General features: G+C 39.0%; 1 protein-coding gene across 1 annotated transcript in view; it reads right to left on the bottom strand.

Annotated features, from left to right (window-relative positions):
• The window catches only part of thsd7ba (thrombospondin, type I, domain containing 7Ba), a 94,994-nt gene that overhangs the window by 58,064 nt on the left and 12,292 nt on the right, over window positions 1-24,638 (bottom strand). The window contains exons 2-5 of the mRNA XM_029256897.1: window positions 9,021-9,840; window positions 4,076-4,324; window positions 3,431-3,600; window positions 510-665 (exon numbers count right to left, since the gene is read on the bottom strand). Of these exons, the coding sequence (XP_029112730.1) occupies window positions 510-665; window positions 3,431-3,600; window positions 4,076-4,324; window positions 9,021-9,840 (1,395 nt within the window). The remainder of the gene's footprint in view (window positions 1-509; window positions 666-3,430; window positions 3,601-4,075; window positions 4,325-9,020; window positions 9,841-24,638) is intronic.

Raw genomic sequence — 24,638 nt, 5'->3', positions numbered from 1 at the left:
TAAAAAAATCTGTTCAAATTCCATAGAGCCATAAAATATTTTCATTAAGATACTGCATAAAAAAAGTTTCAGCTAGTACCCTGCTTTAACTCCCTTCCTGTATAATTAGGCTGTGATGTGGGAATACGATGCAGTCGGCCATTTTTTGACCCCAAAGCCTGTCTGAGACTTCAGTTCTGCTGTGTTCTGCTCTTGTGGGATATAGGTGAGTCACCAGCAGTCTGCTCACATCAAATCATCGCAACACCCTTCATGTCCCTCTCCCGTCATCTCAGTACACTTCAGCAGACACATAGACAGCCGGGTGGGCAAAAGTGAACCTAGTGCTGTTCACCAAATCCCTGAAGGCTTTGGACTTCAGCAGTGCCCAAACTCAGCAAGCCTGAACTCCAGCTTCTGACAGAACAGCTCTGTTTTCCTTTGCATGGTAAATGGCCACAACAAGCATTTCTAACACTTGACTGTGTGTTGTCAGTGTAATAATGTTATTTATTCCCTCAAATACCCACCTTTTCTTCCTTGTGGATCCAAGCAGTTGTCATGGAGACATGGCCCCCAGGCAGACCACTGGGACAGCAAGCACTCCTCTGGACAGGGGATAGAGCAGTGCTGGACCACCGAGGGGAAAGGTCCAACACAGAGTCGTCCATTTACAGGCCTGGACACTGCGGGTTTGACAGGGGGAGGGTATTTTAGCATAGAGCTATCCAGCAGCAGACTCAGATATAGGGGTTCACCAAAACACAGATCTAGACCAGGAATAGGACATGTTAACAAAACAGCAGTCATTAGTGCAAAGCTTAGTGAAAGTGGACATGCATTTTAAAGCATACATTACAGTGATTCACTTCACAAACAGTTGCCTTGGAAAGAAAATATTTGAAAAAGGTTATGTAAACAGCCTTAAGTACAACTTAACAGATCAGTGGTCACAAGAACACCATTAAATTAAAAGTCTTAGGGGATGCAAAATTATTGCCTTCAAGACATCTTGATTTCCAAAGCTATAATTATCCCACTAAGTGGATTTATTTATAATATGATAATAAATAATTTGCAATAAAACTGTACTGAAGAATGTGTGAACTTCAGGAAAAACTGGTACCACTCTGGTAAATGTGTTTTTCCCCAAATTTATGAGTTATCTGTTACTGAAACGCTCACTCTAGTCCATCTGTATCTGTTACTAAAGCACTGGTTCTAATCCATCTGTATTAGCTGCAAGCTGGGAAAGTTCACGTCTAAAGCAAATATCATTGGTGCCGCCCACTGTTCCCTCTTTGGAAAGATCGATTGATTGAAAAGACTGGCCCTCATTAATATGTCACTCTGAGGTCAACTTGTTTGCTCCCGTCATCTTCTAACACCAGCAGTGGCTTTCTCTGGTTGTGTCCCTCTAGCTTCAAATGATGGTGGTGCTGTCAAGTGGCTGCTGTTGACAGATCTCAGAACCATAATGGAAGTGTCCTAATTTTTAAGGGGAGACGGACTTTAAGAAACATAAACTCAGCAGACACAATATTAGAAAAAGTGAAGTCATCATGTTCAGTTTGCTTGCAATTAGCTTTTGTTTATCAGAATATCAGAATAATAAAAGAAGAGCTTGGTTTTTAAAATTCAACTATGATGTGGATTATGTTATACAAAGACAATGAATTTAATTCTATTGGTTATAAAACTTGTATGGTTATAAAATATTTTGGTTATTGATCTTGTATTCCATACTCATCCAGAAACAGCTAAAATCAGTGTAACAGGGTCTATGATTACAGCATCATTCAGAAGGTGTTATGGGCAATACATCTTTTCATGTATGCATTTTTACAGAAACAATGGGGCACAATGTCTTCCAGCTTTCTTTAATTGCCATCACATTTCTCTCAGCACCAGAGTTTAAGAAAAGAATTAAATTATCATGGGCTATTAGGTACATTAAGGGTGTGCTGTCAAATTTGATACATAATAAGATCAGAGCTTGATATACCATGTCAAATGCAGTAATCCTGAACCAAACCATATAATTAAGGACACCTTAAAAAGTATCACACCATAGATAATTTTTATTGCAAGACACAAATTCACAATAACCTTTGACTACTAGGCAAAGAGCACTGTTAAATTATTCAGGTACCAGAGCAAATTGGAAGCATTTAATTCAATATTTGTAAGAGCACCTTTAATATGCTAATCATCAAGAGGCAATAGAAAGCCTGCAATACTTCTATATTTTTATTATACAGAAATATACTAGATTATCAGGGTAAAGCTTGGCAATTTGGTTTTGACAGTGGATCAGCAGTTAGTGTTGACACCTTCTACCTTCCTGGACTTTAGGTTTGGTGGTGGGTTTGAATCTGTGCTGGACAAAGGCATCAGCTGAATACCAGTTAATAACAGCGACAGGAAAGAATTCCAAAAATAAGCCACATCATTGTCCTGTAGGCTATCTCTCCGAGCAAAGATGGGTTGGTTAAATGGTTAACTGTCTTATTCCAACTACACACACACACACACATTTTCAGAACCGCTTGTCCCTTACGGGGTCACGGGGAACCGGAGCCTACCCGGCAACACAGGGCGTAAGGCCAGAGGGGGAAGGGGACACACCCAGGACGGGACGCCAGTCCGTCACAAGGCACCCCAAGCGAGACTTGAACCCCAGACCCACCGGAGAGCAGGACTGCGGCCCAACCCACTGCGCCACCGCACCCCCTATATTCCAACTACAAATGACATCTTTTTATTATTTCATTATTTCAGGGGAACATTAAAAGGGTCAGTCATGATTAACAGGGATAAATGCAGCTTTTTAATGGAAAATCTGCTCCCTGCTCCAGCAAGTAACATAAGCCTTCAGTACAACTGCTGTGCTCAAACTCCAGCTCATCTTCTCATGTCAGCTGCAGTCAGGCTGACAGGTAGACTAAAACATATGCTCCCTGTTGCTTGTTTCCAATACTGCTCCTGAAATAGATCAGTGCATTCACTGTGACAGCTTTTCCAAAGAAAAGCATTCTTTGCCTTTAGAATAATAAATGTCTCCTTTGCTAGTTAATTCATGTGTTTTCACAATCCTCTTCTATTTTGGTTAAGTACAAGAATATTGAACATTGACACACAACAGTTCACAGATGGGAAAAAAGTCTCAGGTTGAGTATATTCTGATTTATAGTTGAAATAATCAAAAAGACAAGACAGTACTTAAATCATCCCGAAGCTGTAATTTGCAAAGTACCTATAAATGCATAGAAAAGATAAAATTCAATGCTGACACACTATCACGATTTTCTTTGTATCTCCTAGCTGATTCTTAATTCTATAAGTAGCTACCACTTTACATCTCAGAGTATATACCATACTCAATTAGTATACTATGAGAAACAGTAAAAATCTGCCAGTTTCTGTAGAATGTTTTTTTTTTTTTTTTTACCTTCTTTTATGTCCTGTGGAGCATTGACATCTGAGACCTGTACACAGTAGGTTTCCCTGGTCTGAATCCCACCACCACACAGCACACTCAGGTTACTGTGGCGCTGGTCCTGCTGGCTGAGCAGTGGGGCCACCTGGCAGTCTCCCCAATCTGTGGTCTTCCAAATGTACCTGCAGAAAATGATGGGAGCTAAATTCCCTTTTCACCATCTCTGAACTAGGCGGCACTGTAGCTGACAAACAGAGAAGAAACACAGGAACAGCAGAGGCGTGACATCATATAAGTGCTGAAAATGAAGATACATTATTCACTGATTTTTTTTTTTTTGGTTCACTTTCAAGGATTGCTCACTAATCAAAAGCAGTGACATTGAAAAATGCTGCACTGTAGAAAGCGATTAAATACAGATTTTAATAAGACAACAGTCTGCAGGCATTTATGAGGCACTTAATCTGAAGACTTTTCTTTAATCATGCCAATGCTTGGATGCATTTAGCCTTGCTTCATTGAAAAAAAAAAAATAATTTTCACTCCTAATCCACTGACTACCTTATTTGCAGATAATCCCTTATGTGGGTTCAAGCTTGTGTAGGGTTCTATCACAGTCCAACACTAAACCATAACAAGCAGGGAGGTGCAACGCACGTTGGGCAGTTGGGCAGGGAGTCTCCAAAAATGTTGCATGCTTCTTTTTCTTCAAGACTGGGACACTCCTTGCCCCCACCAACAGGGACCTGCTTCAGGTAGCGGGTTCTTGTCCGGTAGCCTGGCGACAAGTCTGCTGCTCGACAGGTCTTTGAACATGGACTCCACTGAGACCAGTCAGACGTCTCACAGTCCCTGGGCATCACACAGGACTGATATGTTATAGCTGGACTGTCCTGGGCACACAGGCTGCAGCGAAGGAAAAAAGAAAAGACGGCATATGAATAATACACTACACTAATCTTTAGACCCTGTGCTACAGCAGAATATACTGACCAGTGGTATTTCATAAATACAAAAGGCAAACTAAAGTGAAGAAGCTACTAAAGAATGAGATGGAACTGTTCCAAATAGCTGGCTGCTCTAAGTTAAGGAACATTAGTGAGTTGGGCTTAACTCACTCTTGCACTTCATTAAATACAGCTGGGAAACACTCTCTGAAATTCTATTTCGATGGGATTCATATTTGTGCTAGGTGCACATTATATTTGTATGAAGAAAACTACACTTAGAGGGTAAATCTGTTCATCAGTCTTATGCAAGCAAAGACTGAGTGAGATGGCAGTATGGATCATTTCCCCTGATATCTGGAAAAATAAAATTTTCCCACTTTCAGACTAAAACTAACCACATCCTCTTAGTGTTCAGGAGGGACTCCAATAAATACTAAATACTTGGTTGGGTATTCAAAAGGTACATAAAAACAGACATGTTATTATTTAGTTTTTCTTTTGACATTCTATTTCAGATATGAAAACATTTGTCAAACAGAATGGCTTTAGTGAGTGTTCAAGCAGTGTTCACACAACATTTGAAATTTGTTTTATTTTGAGAAATGTGAATTAAAACTGACTGACAGGTTCGTGATTGAATAAACTGACCAGTTTTTATTAAAAGGACAATGATATCTATCTATCTATCTATCTATCTATCTATCTATCATTACAACACATTTCATAGTTGAAGGTAAAAAATAAAGTTTTTGAAAAATGGAAACATTTTACCTTGGAAATGACAAATTCTATTCTAAAGCACTCTTGAAATTACTCATTGAATAAATACCTAAATAAATAAAATTTGACCACAAACCCACAGGGAATGCATAAAACATATAATAAAATGAAAGAAAAAAACAGCTTCATAGAAAATGTAGTTGTTGTTTTATAATCTGGGCGCATACAACTACATTGACTGTATTTTATAAAAAATATATTTTAATATTGGTAGCACATAAAATGACACGTAATTACGTTTTCATCTGTTTAAGCCTTGCAGTTTAATTAGGTGTGCACATTGTGTGTGTGTTTCTGTGTGCGTGTGTGAGAGATGTTTATTCTTCTGTAATCTTACTTGGTAATTAGACTGTAATTAGAAAAACTGAATACAATTCTATTCAGGTGGGAAATACATATTCAAGGCAATTACATAACATTAAGTTGCCACTTGTATCGTTTAAATGAGAATGTTAATTACAGTGTAGACAGAGTGTGTTTCACTGTAGAACCATGACTTTTTTTGTGAAATTACTTTATTTTAGGTATTTCCAAAAGATTTTTTTTTTCTGTTAAGCATCTTATTTTTTTTTTTTAGATGTGCAGTGTGAGATAATAGTGAACCAGGAATAACACTTTATGGTTAAAATGGCTTAACAAGATGTCAGATTTTTACTGAATTACTGCTTTAATTTTTCCTGTTTACATTTCAGACCTAAATGTGCATAACAGGTACTTATGGTTTAGAGCTCCTGGGCTGGGATGAAAAGTCTGGGTTTGAATCCTACTCCGTTTGCATTGATTTAGCCCCTTTCCCCCAAGTTTGCTTGGGTTCCCCCTTGTTGATCTGATTGCCTCCCATGGTCCAAACACATATTTCAGGTGAATTGGTGTCTTTAAAGTGCTCTTTTTCTATGTTTGTGTGGGACTATTATCTCAGGGAGTACTGTGCCTTGTGGTCTATGATTTGCAAATATGGCTCATGGCAACTGTCTCCCTGCCTTGTATAAAGAATTTTCTGAAAATGGATAGACTAGACATTGTTTGTTCCTCTAACTTTTTAACACACATTTTCCCAACATTTTAATGAGGTGTCTTCAGTCTAGGTGTTGTTATGTAATCTAGAAGAAATATCATTTGTATGTACTGAATACAGGGGTGCGGTGGCGCAGTGGCGCAGTGGGTTGGACCGCAGTCCTGCTCTCCGGTGGGTCTGGGGTTCGAGTCCCGCTTGGGGTGCCTTGTGATGGACTGGCGTCCCGTCCTGGGTGTGTCCCCTTCCCCCTCCGGCCTTACGCCCTGTGTTGCCGGGTAGGCTCCGGTTCCCCGTGACCCCGTACGGGACAAGCGGTTCTGAAAATGTGTGTGTGTGTACTGAATACACACACAATGTTTACAACCACTTGTCCCAAGTGGGGTCATGGCAAGCTGGTGCCTAACACAGGCTGTAAGGCTGGAGGGGAGGGGATACAGACAGGATGGGATGCCGGCCCATCATAAAGCACCCCAAGCTGGACTTGATCCCCAGACCCACCAGAGATCAGGACCTGGCCAAACCTGCTGCACCACTGTGCCCCCTGTGTCTATTGAACAATAGATTTAATTGCAATAAAATGAAAGTAGTACTGTGTAAAATTTCTTACAAAAACGCTTAACACTGAAATGTAGAAAGGTGATAGAAAGTTACTTACAACAGCTTGCATACTTAATTGCAGAAAAATCTTGGCCTGACTTAAAATCAAGTAAAATATAGAAATTGCCAGGAACTTCATACTTGTATGACATGCTGTATGTATCTGAGTAAGCAGAGACTCACATAGCTCATGCAGTGATTGACACTTTCTGAGAAGTATTTCTGCCAGATGGTGCTCTCATTAAATTATAGTGGGCAGAATGCTGTCAAGTAGCTGCATCATCTATTCATATATTCAAACATTCTAGTAATAATCCAGCAGAATCTATAACATGTATTTAAGCACATTAACAAGAGGACACACACTTTGCCAACTTAGTAACACACACATGCACACACATGCGTGTGTGCACATACACACAACTATATATGTATGTACAGTACGTAAAGTACTGTGCAAAAGTTTGAGGCACCTGGGGAAAAAAGCTGTAAAGTGAGAATACTTCTAAAAATAATGCTCTTAATTAATAAACTTCCTACAAAGCTTAGTAACCATCCGTTGTCAACAACCGCTTGTCCTGAGCGGGGTTGCGGCGGGCTTGGCCAGGTCCTGCTCTCTGGTGGGTCGAGCCCTGCTTGGGGTGCCTTGCGATGGACTGGCGTCCCGTCCTGGGTATGTCCCCTCCCACTCCAGCCTTACGCCCTGTGTTGCTGGGTTAGGCTCTGGTTCACTGCAACCCCGCTTGAGATAAGTGGTTTCAGACTCTGTGTATGCATGTATGTGTGTGTGTGTGTATACTTTCTTTCTTTAACGACATATAAAACCCTTATTGTAATACTGTAACTTTTTGCAAAAGGAATGCTTGGAAATCTAAAATATGCTCTTTCTCATTGACACTAATGCAGAAGACATTAAATAATCATCTAAACAAATATTTTTGTGAAACATCTAAGTGCCGAAGACTTTTGTAGAGTACTCTATGTATGTATGTATGTACGCATGCATGTATATATGTGTAGAAACAAGCATATATATGCTGCATATCTTCTACAATAAATATTCTCCATTTAATTATTTAATTATGGGGGATATGATTTGTAGTAATTTACAAAGTATCCTAGTTCAGTAAACTGATTAATTGAAAGTAGCTCTAAACATCTTTGGGGGGACGAAGGATTTTGCTCTTACTTCAAAGAAGGACCGATCCGGTAAAACATTTTGTGGCCCTGAATTCATAGTAATCCCAGAGCTGTTGGAGATCAATTAGATGGAAATAGTAGACTTATCCTCTGGTAAGTGAATATTGCTTGATTGCCACCATTTTGTTCAGATGAACCCTCCCACTGTTCAGAAAGCATGAAAATCTGTAAAGTGACCCTGCGGGATAAGTAAAAGTTAATCACATTTGCGTGGAGTAGAAGATGAGAGGTTTGATGAAACCTTTCTTTACTATTAGAAATACAATGAAAATGGCTTAAATGGAGAACATGCTCATGGTTCCTGACATTTTTCTTGTTTATAATCTTGAACTACTTCTCCAGAGCAGGGTCGTGGTGGTTCACAGCCCATCCCAGAAGTATCATAGCGACAAATCCACATCCAAACTCACAGCCTGAGACTGGGGAAAAAAAATGCACAGAAGTGTTGTTTGTATGTTGAGGGTCCAAGGACAGACCAAGGCCTGGACACAGGTTCGACCAAAGCTGTACTACTCGGTACATATTTTCAGTGTGTCAAGCCACAGACTTTACTTATGCTCATGAATCTCTTTCTGCTTCTCTAGCTACGTGTAATTTTGGGAGTGAATGGAGCGGGAAACAACGCAATACCACATCGAAACTGATTGGCCGTTGACTGTGAACGACATGTGTAACAGACCTGTAGACTGTGGCCACAGAGCAGAAGCATTCCTCTCCACCTATTGAAAAAAAAATTAATTTCAGCCGGCAGCTTAATAGAGCTGCAGCGCACGTCCCTACACTCACCTTGCACGTTACATCAGTGGAGAGGAGATTAATGTAGGACTAACCGATTTAAGCTTCGCCTGTTTCATAGGATGTACAAAATCCTGCTAAAGTGAGAACAGGCGCAACACACTGCACTTTCATGAAACTAATCTGGGATTTAGCCACAAAAGGACACTTGCAGGTTACTTTAACCGCGTTTATCCGTCAGATGTACAGCTTTTGTGCTCTCATCCTTTTTCGTTGGCTTCTTAAATGTTAAATGTTAATGCGCACCTCGGACTCAGAGGCTTACCTCAGCATGGCGTTTTTGCCATCGCTACGCGTGCAGCGAACCTGCCGTGTCCGGTAGCCGATCTCGATTTCCCACGCAGTAGGCTTGTGATGGTAAGCGTGGGCACTGCGGGTGTGACGCTTGACAGAGTTTCTCTCAGCGAAGTTGCTGCTGAAATCCAGCGTGGTCCTTCCGCTCCAGAGGTCCTTCTGGTGAGGTAGTCGACACTCACTCCACGAGCTGACTTTAAGGCTGTACCGGTACTCGCCCCCACCCCCAGGACAGGGCACAGGGCCATGGCAGGTGCGGGTTTGGGTCAGGTTGGGGCAACCAGCACCACCGTACTCAGGTGAGGCCAGAACGGCTCGTGTGCGGTGCTGGAGGCCCGAGCCACAGGTCTCGCTGCAGCTCGACCAGGGTGAGAAGTCAGATACCACGCAGTCCAGGGGGCAGGGGATGAGGCAGGCCTGCTCCTCCGTGGGCCTCGGGGAGAAGAAAGAGCAGACGCGCTCGCTCACGGAACTGTGATTAGACCGGCGCACGCAATGGACGCTGCGCCTCTGGATGCCATGCTGCGCAGTCACACACTCCGCCGCCCTCAGACGCAACTCGTTGGGGTGGGGGGGTGCCAGGGTGCAGGCGCTCCATTCGGACGTCTCCCACTCAAACAAGCCCTGGTGCCATTCGCACACCTTGAAGCAGCGCCGCTGGGCCTCTGGCTTGTCAGCAGGTTGGCAGTTGGAATGGTGTGTGGTCCATCCCTCTGTGTGAACGCACCACACGGTCCGGGTCTGGATGCCGCCGGGGCCGCAGTCCTCACTCGTACATCTTCCCCACTGCCCTAGGGGGTAAGTCAGAGACAAGACTGCACTCAGGATCTGGCGTCTCTCAATTCTTCCTCTAGTATTTTTTTTTTTTTAAATTTAAGTAAACATTTACATTTTTCACACATAATAACTGAGAAATTGGTTTTTAATTTTTTTAATCATTTCACATAGGTGAAGTAACCTGAAACCATAGAAACTAACATCTTTTCCTGTCCAGTAAGTGCCCATAGCCTGACCTCTAGAGTCTTAAGACTGCCATGGAATTAGGTTGTAAACACTTCACAAGTAGACCTTTTTAAAAATCAGTTACAAGCAAACCATTACTGCATAAATAGCTAATTCTACTTTACAGCACTTGCAGTGTTCAGAGAAAGAAAATCCAATTTATTTTTAAGCTAAGCGTTTATGCCACAGGAACACGTTTATCAGCTAGGGCACATGGGAGCTGTGGATATTGATATCTTGGCATCAAATTGTTTCTAACAAGATGTTGACATTTCAAGTATTTTGATATTTGGCAGCCAACAAAAGCGATTAAATTATGTTTGATTAGTGGATGTCACCGTACACATGTGACAGGCTGTCAGCGTTCTACTTGGACCGAGGTTACGATTAGTGCTTTGGAGTACATTCTGGTGAAATTAAAGCAGTAACACATCATTAACGTCTTTCATGTGGTCTGTACATAGATTAGAGAGTGAATGTAAATGAGGCAAAACACTAGATGCATTATTGCATGGACACATCTCCACTGCTGTCACAGTTTACACTCATTAAAAAGTACAAGAATTTCTATATTACAACCAAAGTGAGGCGCTTGTATGGTGAAGGAACTCATATTACAGCTAAACAGCTGGACTATAGTACAAGTCCCTATGAGGAATTGTTCTTGAGGGAGGACAGATTAAATATAGAAGAAGACAAATTAAATATAAAGAGAACTGCATAATTGGGTTAAATTGAACAAATTATAACTGCTAACTGCAACTGTTAAGCAACCTGACCAACAGTAACACCCAAATAAACAAAAAAAACTAATAAATAAATAAATTAATCACTGACAGTTTCATGTTTTGCTTCTTAAATGTAATATTAGAAATGGAGCAGTTGTTTTTTCTACATACACTCCATATGGTTAATTTCTGAATTACTTATTCTACAGTGTTTTCAGGCTTACACAAATTAAAATAATTATGGGCAATTTCAGCAATTTTAAGATTATAGTCATTAAACAGTAGTTGAAAATGTTCCTTCATTCTCCACTCCAATTACATACAGACATTGGTCATTTTCTTTGAATTAAAAACTGTAATTACTGTCATGCACCTTGATGAAATTAATTTCAGACAGATACTCGTAAACAAACTGTCCATACAGAATCCTGAAAATATATATCATATATTAATATATCGTACAACTTCTCAACTAGCTTATTGTTTGAATTTTGTTTCATCGTTCCTATAAACTTGCAGAGTATAAAGTGTAACTACAACTCATTAACCTTCATTTTCTGATATTAATTAAATTGTTTAAAGATTAAAGCTTCAAATATTTTAACTGTTACTTCAGCAATACAAAATAAAAGGACATTTCTTGTAATAAATGGGTGGAATGATTTATATGTCACTGCATCACTGCAGCACGGAGTTGGTCAATGTTTTTCTGCCGGTCCCCAAATGTCATCAGGAACCGTGTCAGACTTGAGGCAGTGGTGAGAAAAATTAAAAAGAAAGAAAATGAAATGCCTCACTTGTCTTCAGATTTCCTGAGGGTGGAGTGATAATGTCAAAGCACAGTCAGAAAAGCAATTGACACCTTAGCCGAAGGTGTACAAGGTTAAGGAAAGGTCTCAGGGAAGCAGAATGACTTGGTTTTCAAGACAACAGTGCTCAGCGTAATGCAGGAGATCAGCATTACTCACTTGCTACTGTATTAGTATGTGCTGAAGTTGAATTGCCTAGCTATTATGTATACTGTCAGCACGGAAGAAATGACTGAAATGCTTTAAACAGCGGAATAAATTCCATATACATTACATAACCTCTTGCTGCTTTCCTTTCTGATTCATCTGACTTTCAGTGTTGTTGTCTTTAGAGTTTAGAGGCTTTCTTGGTGGCAGAAAGATTGCAGTGCAGAAATCAGTCTTTTGGAGTCTCCCGATGAAATGACCAAGAAAAGACAAGGACTAAGCCAGCTTGGTTATAGACTATAATCAGATGTCTCTATGTCTATAATAATGTTCTCTCCCCCCCCAGTTATGTATCTGCCCCCTATCTTAGCTGTGGGGACACTGCCACCTACCAAATTCACCCTTTTCCATCTCCTTCTCTTATCCTCGTATGACTGCCCTCACTCTCACAGGTGTGCCATGGAGCTGCCAGTCTGCTGTCAAGGCAGCAGACTTCTTATCACTTGACGCCGTGCTCCACTGCCTCCCGCACTCCGCTCTCACAGATAGATAGATCACCCATGAGGATTCCTCAACCCCAGCTGCCCTCTCTTCTATTCTATCCTTCCCCTCCAATATCATGCCGCTGCTGCTGCGGCTGCTGCTATGAGTCCAACTAAACTGTTTACCCTTGCTCTTTATCGCCCACTGGGTCCATCCTGTAACTTTCTGGATAAACGAGACTTTCTCTGGAGTTTCCTCTATGAAGGTGGGTGACCTCTGGCCTTTGTTCTGCATCAGAGGATGCTATATCTATTTACACAACGGCTCCCAGTCCACCCGCTTCCTCCCACTGCTCAACCCCGTTGACCCGGCTCTTGCTCAGACCCCCTCCCACATACACACACAATAAAAGTAAACCTGCTTTTTGAGCAAATGCACTGATCTCTCCATGCCATCTTTTTGACCATTCTTTTTTCATACCTATTCCACCATTCCTTTCATGAACTATTCCTCTATTTAAAATCTAAATCTAGAGCAGCCCAGCTCAAGGCTCTCTCTGACATCTGCTTGAAGAACAGGTGTGCTTGTATGGTTCCTCAGTACTTCAGGTAAGGAATCTTTTTGCCTGTCACAAATACTTGTAATCAAATTATCTTACATTTATCATCTTCTTGCCTCTACTCTGACTGCACTTAAAGCTACATCCTTGGCACTGCAACACCTCCTAAATGACTGCCAGTCAACCCCTTTACCAGTCTCCTGAAACTTCTCTTTGCTTTCAATGAGTTGACCTACCCCCTCCCATATGCTGTTATCCAGTTTGATTGTGCTTCTGCTTTCAATACTCCCAACCTTTGGAATCAGCCCTTGAATGAGCAACAGCAGCCCAGCTCTCAGGTGATTTGGAAAGTCTGATAAATTTTCCTCCAACAATTTTACATTAGAAAATTAACACTCTCAACACCTGTCAAACAGTATATGGATGACCCAAGAGAGGAACTTTCCTCTGCTAGAAAAATTAACATTTAATCTGTATGCTAATTCATATGAATTCTCAACACCTCTTTGGGTAGTGACAACGGTAGCTGGTCACATTTTGAAAATATTCAAATCTTTATCCTTGTGTTATGTACTGTATTTGGTTGTACACAGAGCATGTTGCTGTTTCACTTCTTATATTGCTGAGAGTGAGTTTTGTTGTTAATATTAAATCAGAAAAAAGAACACTCCGAATACCACTCATTACACTTTCCCTTGTACACAAAATCACAACTCTACAAGAAAGTGCCCAACCTAAATACCCCACCATAACCTTAAAATCTTGGACAAAGCTTTCAGGATCTCAACTGATGATGCAAGTAGGCCCCTATGGCAAGCGCCGGATAATTTCAGAAAACTGACATGACCCTTGGAATCACATAAAAATCATCTGTAACTAACTCTGGGCTGCTCCCCTTGTGTGTGCTACTAGACTTCTATATAAACCAATGCTTTGCCTGGTTTTCTGGTTTGCATATGTTATTCCCCTTATCCACTCAGTCTTCCGGCTCATTAACTGTATTTGAACCTTATTTTAGTCAATAAACCAAAAAATATTTTAGAACCATTATATGTCAATTATGTTAGAAGTTTAGCCATCATGGAGGGTGCTGTGGCGCAGTGGTGCAGAGGGTTTGGCCTGTGCCTGCTCTCTGGTGGGTCTAGGGTTTGAGTCCCGCTTGGGGTGCTCTGTGACACACTGGCATCCTGTCCAGGGTGTGTCCCCTCCCCCTCCAACCTTACGCCCTGTGTTGCTGGGTTAGACTCTGACTCACCGCGACCCTGCTTGGGACAAGTGGTTTCAGACTCTGTGTGTGTGTGTGTGTGTGTCTGTGTGTGTGTTTGTCCATCACTCCCAAGCCACTTAGGTGAGCATCCTCTTGTCAGTTACCATCTGGGGTCAACCTTCTGAAAATATGTTTGCCATGGGGGAAAGGAGCTGGAGAAAAGAAAAAATAAAACAGTGCAAAGTCTTCCATTTATTTTTACTGTAAGAGGTATAAGATGTGTAAAGCATTTAATTCCTCTAAAGACCTTTCTATAACTAGTTAATCCAATATATTTTGCTCAATGACCCAATTAGGATTTTTTTTTTTTTTAAATAAAACCCTGTATTTCTCAAGTCACTGCTGACAGGTAATTTATTAAATCACTTATATGCTCCCGGACACAGTACTACATTAATAATATTAAAATTAAAACAAATATCTAGTTTAATAGACAGTTTATGTACTATATTTATGAGTAGTATAAAGGGACACTCTACTAAGGTAAAGTGTTGCATTTTGGTCTGAGAACTCATGCTGAGTGTTCCCCAGTGACCATGAGTCTGGCAAATGTTTAGGCTACACTGAAAAATTCCCAGGACAAACTCCACATCACTGAAATACTGACTGTATGAGGTATAACTGAAATTGGACGGTTGGCAATACTGCATTTCCTATTAACCTGAGTTTGCAAACAGATTTGTTTGAGTTTTGTGGGTGGCACAGTGAAGAGCACTGAAGGACTTCAGCTCCAAATATTACGCAACCATATTTTATGCTACTGTACATATACAACATCTCTTACTCCCATTTCAGCACACTCCAAAAAGGTAACATTAATTCCATGTATATATAGTTCACTTTTATTCTGTGATTCTGTGAATCATCCTCAACTTCTTTTTTCCCCGTTGACAATCTTACATAACAGTACTGAAATGTTTTGATCAATTCAAGTTTATGAGCTCCACTTCATCCATTGCTCTGGAGATGAGGATGATACTGAGTATGAGAGAGGCATTCACTCAGCAGTAAAGTGTTGATTAACAGGGCCATTTGTTTTTCAGAGGTACTCTGGTTTCCTCAGTTGGGTGCACTGCATTCTGAATGCATCAACAAAATACTTGGTTAACTCTCCTTTCTGCCAATGAGCAAGTTTATTCCCCCACAGCTTTTACCTGTGCTTTACTACATTTTTCTCCTGTAAAACACATTTTTCTCGGTTTGCGATTTTCATAAATGCAATTTTCATAGAAGCGTCACAGAAATCCAGCAAACACAGTAAGAGATTTACATCAACACGTGTATTTGTGAAGCGGAATCATCACGTCGACCATCACCGCTAGCTTGCTAAGAAGTAGAAAACAGTTATTTTTATAAATAATTTAATTCTGATATCAAATTCCTGTTTATGTGCTTTCAAAAGGGTTATCACAATTGGATATGTAATTCCATCATCATAATCACCTTCATCATATCATTATAGATTATCTAGTCTAGCCTGTAATATGTGCAATACACATCTTGCATTTATTATTTGCAGTTATTACACCAGACAGTATTTGATAGGCTTGCATTACAATAATGCAGCTGAGTAACTAGTGAAATTTTATTTGCAATAAAGATGTTGAAAACACATTTTAAACACTTTTATTTTTCCTTAAAATATATGTCATACATGTGGTGGTTATGGTATTCGGAGTATTTCTATTTCAACTTAAAAATGTCTGATAATGTACAATCCAACATATTTTTTTACTAAAAACAGGACCCTCAGTGCATCAGCAGGTCTCTTTTAATTTATGCATAGTGGTGCATCTGTAATTGCCAAATTAATATATGCACAAGCTTATGAAATTTTCATAGCAGCCAATCTATCTTTCTGAATAATCTGAATTAGCTAATTTTATCCAGGTGTTTGCTTCTGAAGCCATGAAAGATATTGATGACTAATGGTTAATTACAAAATAATTGCCTGGATTGTGCTATTTGAAAACTAATCATCGCTCTAACAGAACTGCTGGATACATTTAAATACACTTTAACATCTTCTTCTGCACACACCAGGGAATGTGATTGAATTCAAAACCATAATTATTTAGTCACTTAGAGAGTGCTTTTATCTAAATAAATGTGCAGTTTTTCCAAGGGTACTACAGCAGGAACCCTTCTGAAAATTTGAACCAACAACCTTCAAGTCACAAAAGTCTGCCTGCTGCCCAGTTACAAAAATGCCCAAAAGCTGGTGAATTGAAAAGCTACATGTATATAGTATATAGTGAAGAGTCTATGTAGATCCAGTGTGGAATGGACAGTTCATAGTGTAAAGTCGTAAACACAAAGAGCATTTTTACCATGTTTCCAGCTTAAAGTTCATGTATAGCTAGTGTGATGTATACATAGCCTTGAGCTCATATTGAGCCTAACACATGTGTTATTTTCTCTGCTCTTTTCCTGATGATGTGTAATCACAGCATTCTGAAAAGGTCCCAGGTGTACAACATCAAGGTCTATTTAATTGTCTTGTTAATGACCCATCTTGAGGGTGCAACCATGTTCACAGTCAAATAAAACTCATTAGTATTCTCCAGTCATCTTTTCAGCCAAACCGGCAATACTTTAAGCTATTCTGTCCAATCCTTAATTATATAGATGGTTACAGTGAAACAACTTACAGTTGGAGGATGTTAATGCTGTTGCTAGCACGTCCTTTTGCAAATGCTGATTCTATGTTGTTCACATTTCACAGTGTGCCTAATAATTAATGAGCCAAAATCAAATGACCACAGAGAAAACAAGATCAATACCAAAATACAGAGGAAAGTGTCACACTGCTATGTGTGTTTTTTAAAAAACATCCCAGCAGGGAAGCACAGTGGCACAGCAGGTGGTGATGGTGCCGTACAGCTCTTGGGCTGTGCTTTTCAATCCATTTCTATCTGTGTGGTATTTGTATGTCATCCTCATGTTCATGATAGTCTCCTCTGGGTACTCTGGTATCCTCCCACAGCTCAAAGAGATGTGATTCAGTGTGTGTGTGTGTGTGTGTGTGTGTGTGTGTGTGTGTGTGTGTGTGTGTGTGTGTGTGTGTGAGTGACCTGCAGTGTAATGGTGCCCCTCTCGGGATGTGCAGTGGTGCTTGAAAGTTTGTGAACCCTTTCGAATTTTCTGCATAAGCATGACATGAAATGTGATCATATTTTCACATAAGTCTTAAAACTACATTAAGAGAGTCTGGTGTGCATGGCAGAATCAGGGTAGTGCCTGGCATTATGTTCAATTGCAGCTATTGCTGCACAAGGGGTCACACCAGTTATTTAAAGCAAAGGTTCACATACTTTTGCCATGTAATGTTAGATCATTTCCCTCAATAAATAAATGAACAAGTATAATGATTTTTTCTCATTTGTTTAATTGGGTTCTCTTTATCTAATTTTAGGACTTGCACAAAATTCTGAGAGGCTGTGGTGGTGCAGTAGGTTTGGCCAGGTCCTGCTCTCTGATGGGTCTGGGGTTTGAATCCCGCTTCAGGTGCCTTGCAACAGAGTGGTGCCCTGTACTGGGTGTGTTCCCTCCCCCTTCAGCCTTATGCCCTGTGTTGCCGGGTTAGGCTCCGGTTTGCTGTGACACCACTTGGTACAAGTGGCTTCAGACAGTGTGTGTGTGAACATCTGATCATGTTTTAGGTCATACTCTATTTTTGCAGAAATAGAGAAAATTCTAAAGGGTTCACAAACATTCAAGCACCACTGTATCCTGCTTTGTGAACTGTGCTTCTGGGATTGGATCCAGACCCTGTAATGGACAAATGGCAGTTAATATTTGAGGAATGAATGTTCCCCCACCCACACACACTATCTGAACCGCTTGTCCCATACAGGGTCACAGGGAACCAGAGCCTAACCCGGCAACACAGGACGTAAGGCTGGAGGGGGAGGGCACACACCCAGGAGAGGATGCCAGTCCATCGCAAGGCACCCCAAGCAGGATTCAAACCCCAGACCCACTGGAGACCAGGACCCGGTCCAACCCACTGTGCCACCCCACCCTCCTATGAATGTTCCCCTTCGAATCTAAATTTTGTAAATTTTGTATTGTCCCACCTCATATCCAAGAATGAAAGCAATTCTCTAGAACTTTGGCAACGGCACAACATTTGATTTTGAGCCCACTTTCAAATTTGCATCTTTACCTTCTTATCAAGGCAATAAGGTAGATATTCAGAAAATATAATGAAGAAAGAAACAAAAAAAAAAACTATTTTGTGCACATTCTATGTTTTTTTTCCATCCATTATCATAGCATCTGGTATTCTTTGTACTTCTACACTCTAGGTTATCTCAAGTCTATAGAAACAGCCTTGATCACAACTGAAATCTCACTATAAATTATCAGAACAAACACTACACCGCACCAACTTTTCACATTATTGTTATAAAATGAAGAAGTTAATAACACCTCCATCTAACAAATATTATGACCATAGGATATATTATTTGCAAACTGTTTTTATACTGTTTTTTTCTCTTAAACGACACTTTATATCATCACTTCAAGCATATGAAAATATTCATATATTCTTCTTTTAACTGGTAATATGTGTCATGACTACCAAGAAAAGGATGTTATGAATGAATAAGTTATGATTTATGTACTTTTTTCAAAGTGGCCCTTTTTTGCTGTGTCTTTCAGTGGGAAGTATTGATTATTAGACTAAGTATCTTTATTTTTAAAGTGAACATGTATTTTACTATTTTTAAAGTGAAGCCTATTAAAGTGTATAGATGTTTTTTTTTTATGAAATTATATAGCTTGTCCTGTCTCAGTAAGTTCACATCAGTAATTATTCAAACATTATCATTCAGTGGTTTATTTAAAAATCTTAATTATATAGATAGAATAGTGTGTCTTACTAACACGTAACTCACTAAGGGAAACGTAAAATACATGAAAAGTGTTTCTTGATTAAAATATTTTTTAACCAAAATAATTGTATTTGTAATCTCAGATACCAATTTCCCTTTAATATTTTAATTTTGCTCATTAATGCAATGGCCTGTGAGTACAATATAAGTTGACCAAAGCAACAAGAAAGCAGTTTGCAAATGGTGTCAGAGGTGTTGTGAAGTCATAGTATGAATAACGATGTTTGGCTAAATAAGTTTCTGCCCATGCCCATACTGAAACATATTGAAACCAGCTCCGTTTCGCTGCTAAAACAAGCACGCATGCATGGGCTGAGTCTTGCGTTCATCAAACAGAACAGACGTGCAGTGGACGATTTTTCTACTGCAGTAATCCAAGGCTGCATAATTGATTAAAATTTTGTTAAGTACTGTGCAAAGTAGGCCACGCTTTCCCTTGTAACATTTACAGGGGAGCCTGTCAGTGCAGATTTATTTGAATGCTTCTGTTCCCTCCTACGCTCTGAAACCTTAGGGCATCAGTTTCACCAGTATAGCCATTGCCACATCAGCAACCATCAGATTCATCAGCTTCTTTAAGAAAACTGAAAAGCATATAATATTGAGAACGTTTGGGTGCAAACACTTTGACCTTCGTAAACTGATATTTGCCTTCACTCCGCTGCTTTTTTTTGTTTGGTCTCTGACCTGGATGTATATTTTTGATTTAAAATCAGTTAAGGCCGTCAGGTTAATAACTTGTTTGCAAAGTTAACCCCCTTTCATAATAGCCTCAGCACAGATGTCTGTCTTGAAAGTTTCAACTCTGTTGTTTTAATACTCAGGTGCTGTTGAGCGCTCAGCAGAGTAAATAAAACAGCCGTACAGACAGACTGAATAATTTAAAATGAAAGATGAAAGCGGGCATATGGATACCTTTGTTTTTTCTACAGGAATACTAAAAACCCAAGACACATCTTCAATAATGAATGATAATGAAAGCCTTATTTCTTCTGAGACTGGGAGCACTGTCTGGTCCCTCTTTGGAGTCCTGTGTATCTCGCGGCCTGACAACAGCAGCTATTTGGTCTCCTTGCTCACGTCAGTCAGTCACACAAAGCAACGCTCATACTCCTCTGTGAATTAGTCCGCTGTGAGCAAGTGTTCATAAACAACGTGCAGCCTCTGACATCACAAACAATGCCCTGAATCCTGAATAAGTACTCTGTATAAAATGATACTGCTATGTTCTGTCATAATTATTAGTCAGCCTCAGGTTATAATTAGTTTGACTAGTTTTTTTGACAGTAGTAAGTGTATTGTGAAGCAAACAGTTATTGTACAATTAAGAGGTTTCATCAAGAGGTTGTTCATATATTGCAATAATCATAGCTTTTTGCAATATATTTATGCATCTCCACTCTTACCATTTATGTTCTTATAGAATACAAAAAAAAAAACATTAAAAATTCAATTTCAAATGTAATTGCTTGTTCATCTGATCTCTAAGCATGCAGAGGATCAGGGTTACCAAGAATTTTATTAGGAACAACTCAAACCTTTGTAACTAGTTAGCATGTTAGCAGCTCTCAAAGGGGGATAACTAAGAGAAACCAACTAAGAGAAAGCTAATGACGGAACTTTGTGATTCTACAAAATGATATTTTCCTACTTGGAATATTTTACTGAAGTCAGATGAGATGGTTGGAACAAATTTGAATTAATTAAACCACATACAGTGTCATCTAAGAGCTTATTAGGTTGTTTGGTTGTTATTATTAGATTTGCCACATAGTGTCACTTTGATTATAGATGTCTCTCCAACTGTATGCAACCCCAGGAGCTCCGTATAGAGTAAATGTTAGAATTAAGCCTTTTCTTTCACCGAATAGGCTACTGACGTCAGCCAGGTCTCCTGCAGGATATCACCTGCTGGGGTTAAATAGATTTGCTCCTTTCCGGCTGTCACCACAGCATGCCACTCTCTCGCCCACATTCATCTGGCATCCATATCATCTTCTGACACTCTCAGAGAGAGTGGGTCATCAGGTTCTGACGAGAGTCACCATGACTGACTTACCGTAATTCACTAGAACTAGAAAATCAGAGAGCAAAAGTCACCCTTTTACAGTAATGGTAAACATTACAATGTTTTAGGAAGCAGGCCTGCCCACCTGGTGGTTTCTTGCATTGGCGAGTTGTTTATACACTCTGTGGATGTTTACAGTGACACCGACATTACAACTTTCAGTCTTCAAAAGCGACCTTGTTTGCAAATTATTAATGCCAAAAAAATCTCATTCAGTAAAAGAATACACAGAAGCTATTTTCAGGTAATTATGTATCTCTGGTTGTAAAAATGTAAAATCAATGAAGTCCTGTGAAACATGGATAACCACTGTTACTTAGGAGACCTCACACAGTGGAGATGAAAAATATTCCCAGATGGACTTGAATGATAGACAGAAAATATGGCCTTTGGCATATTTAACTGTAAAACATGGATTCCTCTAGGGTGAAACAGATTCCTTCAATGAAACCAACAGCCTTTGAAAAGCATTTTCCATTCACAGAATGTTACTGACCACTGCCAGTTTTGTCAGTGTAGACAAAACAAGGCAAGAACTCATCGTTTGAATATTGATTACAAGACAGCACAAGAAAGTGCATTCAAGGTTAATCTTGTGTGGCAGACATCCCTCCGTGATTCTACCTCTTCCCACAAATTAGCTCAACAACACTATCTGAATCTGTGAGGGACTTCTTATTTCCAGATGATTAAAGACCTGCAGATGTCTGAGTATCACTCACAGACCAATCTATCACTTTCCCAGATGTGGGGAAACTGGAGAGACAAATAGAGAGGTCTGGGAAGTTGAATATATGGGGAGCCTACAACTCACTTGCAAGTCCTGCCAAATGACATCTAGTACACAGTGACCCCTACTAGAGAATTGTCATTAGTTTAGCGAAGGGCAACAAAAAACACTCTCAACCACAGGTGAAACACATTACAACTCAGGTATCTGAAACCAAAAAAGCAACAATTGAGCAATCCTAAGCAATTTCAGGTTTCTAATAATTTGTACAACAAAAAGGACAGAAAACCGTGGAACACAGACTTTTAGATGAGGATACATTGGACATGGATAATATTGCAACACAGTTTAACATACCAGCTGATATTTGGGCAACTATTTAAACAATTTACATATGTATGGAAGTTATTTTTCATTATATTTGAAAAATAATTCTGACAGATAGGAGAAATTTTGAAGCACTTTGTTTCATGTGAACCAAGACATTTTTTTACTTGTATCTTATTTACATTGAGACTAAGTATTTTTTTTTTTTTTTAGAAGTCAGCACACTGAATAAAGTAAATATATATGTAGATTAGTATTAGAATTCAGACAATATGAAGCCTCAGTGAAGTATGTTCCAATTTATAAAATACTTTTTGTAATAAAAAGTCACACATTTTTAAACAGGAATCTGATGTTTTAAATAAATTCTTATTCTTCTTAGATTTCTGTGGTTTACCTGCAAGACTGAGCACATAATAAGCCTCATTTAAAAAAAAAAAAAAAAAAAAAAAGAAAAAACAGAAACTGCAGCAAATTTTGCTGAAGACCATGTGGTTCTGCCCACTAAGTCCCATAATGAAACAGAACAAAAGTCCACTAAGCACTGCACTGTCCTGCTGCATCCATTCTGATCTGTGGAGGGAAAAGCTGGCATGAGCAAACCTTCCCTGAAACATCTATTCTCTCAGTATCGCTGAATTTTTAATCCAAATAAAATACATACATACATAATACATGTATTCTAATAAAGTATATGTATAAAGGACACATTTAGGCTACTGTCAGTATGGTTATCCAGATGGGCCACATCTGAAAATCTCACGCCACTGTCTTACTAAACATTTTTGTTTTGCATGACGGCACTGGCGAATTTCCTTACAAAAAGAATGATGGCACATATTTGCATGATAAAACAGGACTATTTCATGATTTGAATAATCAGAATATTGCAGCTTGTGCAAATATGCAGTCTAGGTACAAGAACCATGAGACTGAGATAAGAAATGTGATTAATTTGTAGACATTGACATTTAATATTGTAATGAACTGGTAGACCTAGTTCAAGTTATAATTTCTACATTCTTGCAAAGTGCAAATAAATTATAGGACTAGAAAAGAAAGACAAACTTATACATTGTTATGTCAAAATATTCTTTGTGGCCAGTGGATATCTGTTTATATTGGTATTTAGACTTTCCTCATATGGAAGATTGTCATTATCATATAAAGTGCTTTCCATAATGATATTCAAAACCCAGATGGAAGTACAAATTACAAAAGAAAATATATCTAATAAATATCCCTTATGATGTGTGGATTTGAAAGAGATGGTTTACAGATGTCTTTGAAATCAAAAACACAACAATGAATGCAAACTTTTAATGGTGACAAAAGCGACAGATTAATTTGTACCTGCTAGCAGTGACAGAAGCAATTATGCTAGAGCTTCTGGGGTCATTAAAATGATGACAATGAAATGTTTACTTTTTCTGTCACTTACAGCCATAAAGGACAATTCAAAACATAAGATTAATAATTTTCCTTTGCATGTATGGCTCTGTCTTTCATGTTACAGATTGACTGTGAAAAAAGGACAAAAAAGGTAGAAATACTGTATTTTTTTCATGACAGCAGCTCCTAATCCCAGTGTCTGAAAGCCTTTTTGGTTTTTGTTCTAACAAAATATAGTGGTAATTAGTTAGTCTTGAAAGAGCTGTTCATTTTGGATGATATTGTTATAGGCAATGTTGTAGACAATGACATTGTTTCATAACTATAAAGCATTTGCTGAGAAATGGCGCTTATTACTAGTAACTCTGACAAAACATACTGTTAATGATTTCATTTCATGCAGTGAATATACTGTTCCTTGCTGAATATTTCCCAGATGTTCACCTGTTATCCCATCTAGATTCTTTATAACATGTTCTGGGAGTGTGCTGATTGCGTATGATTCTTTTTATGTCTGTCATTTGCAGAAAAAAAAAATAAATAAAGTAAAAAGCTTTAGCTACCCTCCATCCAACTTTATTTCCAATACTACGGAGGCCTAGAAACTACATGTACTGTATAACAACCTGCCTCTGCATAGTTCACTTTCTGTACTGAAGACTATGTGTTGTCCTGCATCCTACAAATATGAAATGAGAATTACTAAGAAAATATGAGCTATCAATATTTACTTACTTATTTAATGAAACTTTACATGTATATGTACATACATATATATTTAATATTTTGTTAATCAATTAATTACGAACCAAAGCAATTTAGTTTTACTGACTTTTGCAAATGAACGTTGTTAAAGAAAAGTAACAAAATATTAAAGTGAAAGATTTTAACAGTATCAGCATGTGTACAGATTAGTGTGAGTTTACGTGTGAAAAAAGGTGAATTTCCTCATTATGTAACTTAACTTTCATTAATCCTTCTGCTAATGAGCTTCACTAGAGTGCATTTCCTGGTTTCTCCTCTGTCACTTGTGTTTTTAAAAGTTTCCATGAACATTTAGTTTGAAAATTATATTGTAAGTCAGCTGGATGTTTTACTTGCTTGCAATAGTCAATGTACTGTTTTATGCTGAAAAAAAGGAGTATAAGTATCATGACATTAACAATGATTTGGAAA

This window comes from Scleropages formosus, chromosome 12 (genome assembly GCF_900964775.1).
Source record: "Scleropages formosus chromosome 12, fSclFor1.1, whole genome shotgun sequence".
Classification (NCBI taxonomy): domain Eukaryota; kingdom Metazoa; phylum Chordata; class Actinopteri; order Osteoglossiformes; family Osteoglossidae; genus Scleropages; species Scleropages formosus.
Note: the sequence above shows the minus strand (reverse complement) of the source record. Positions and strands in the feature narration are given on the sequence as shown.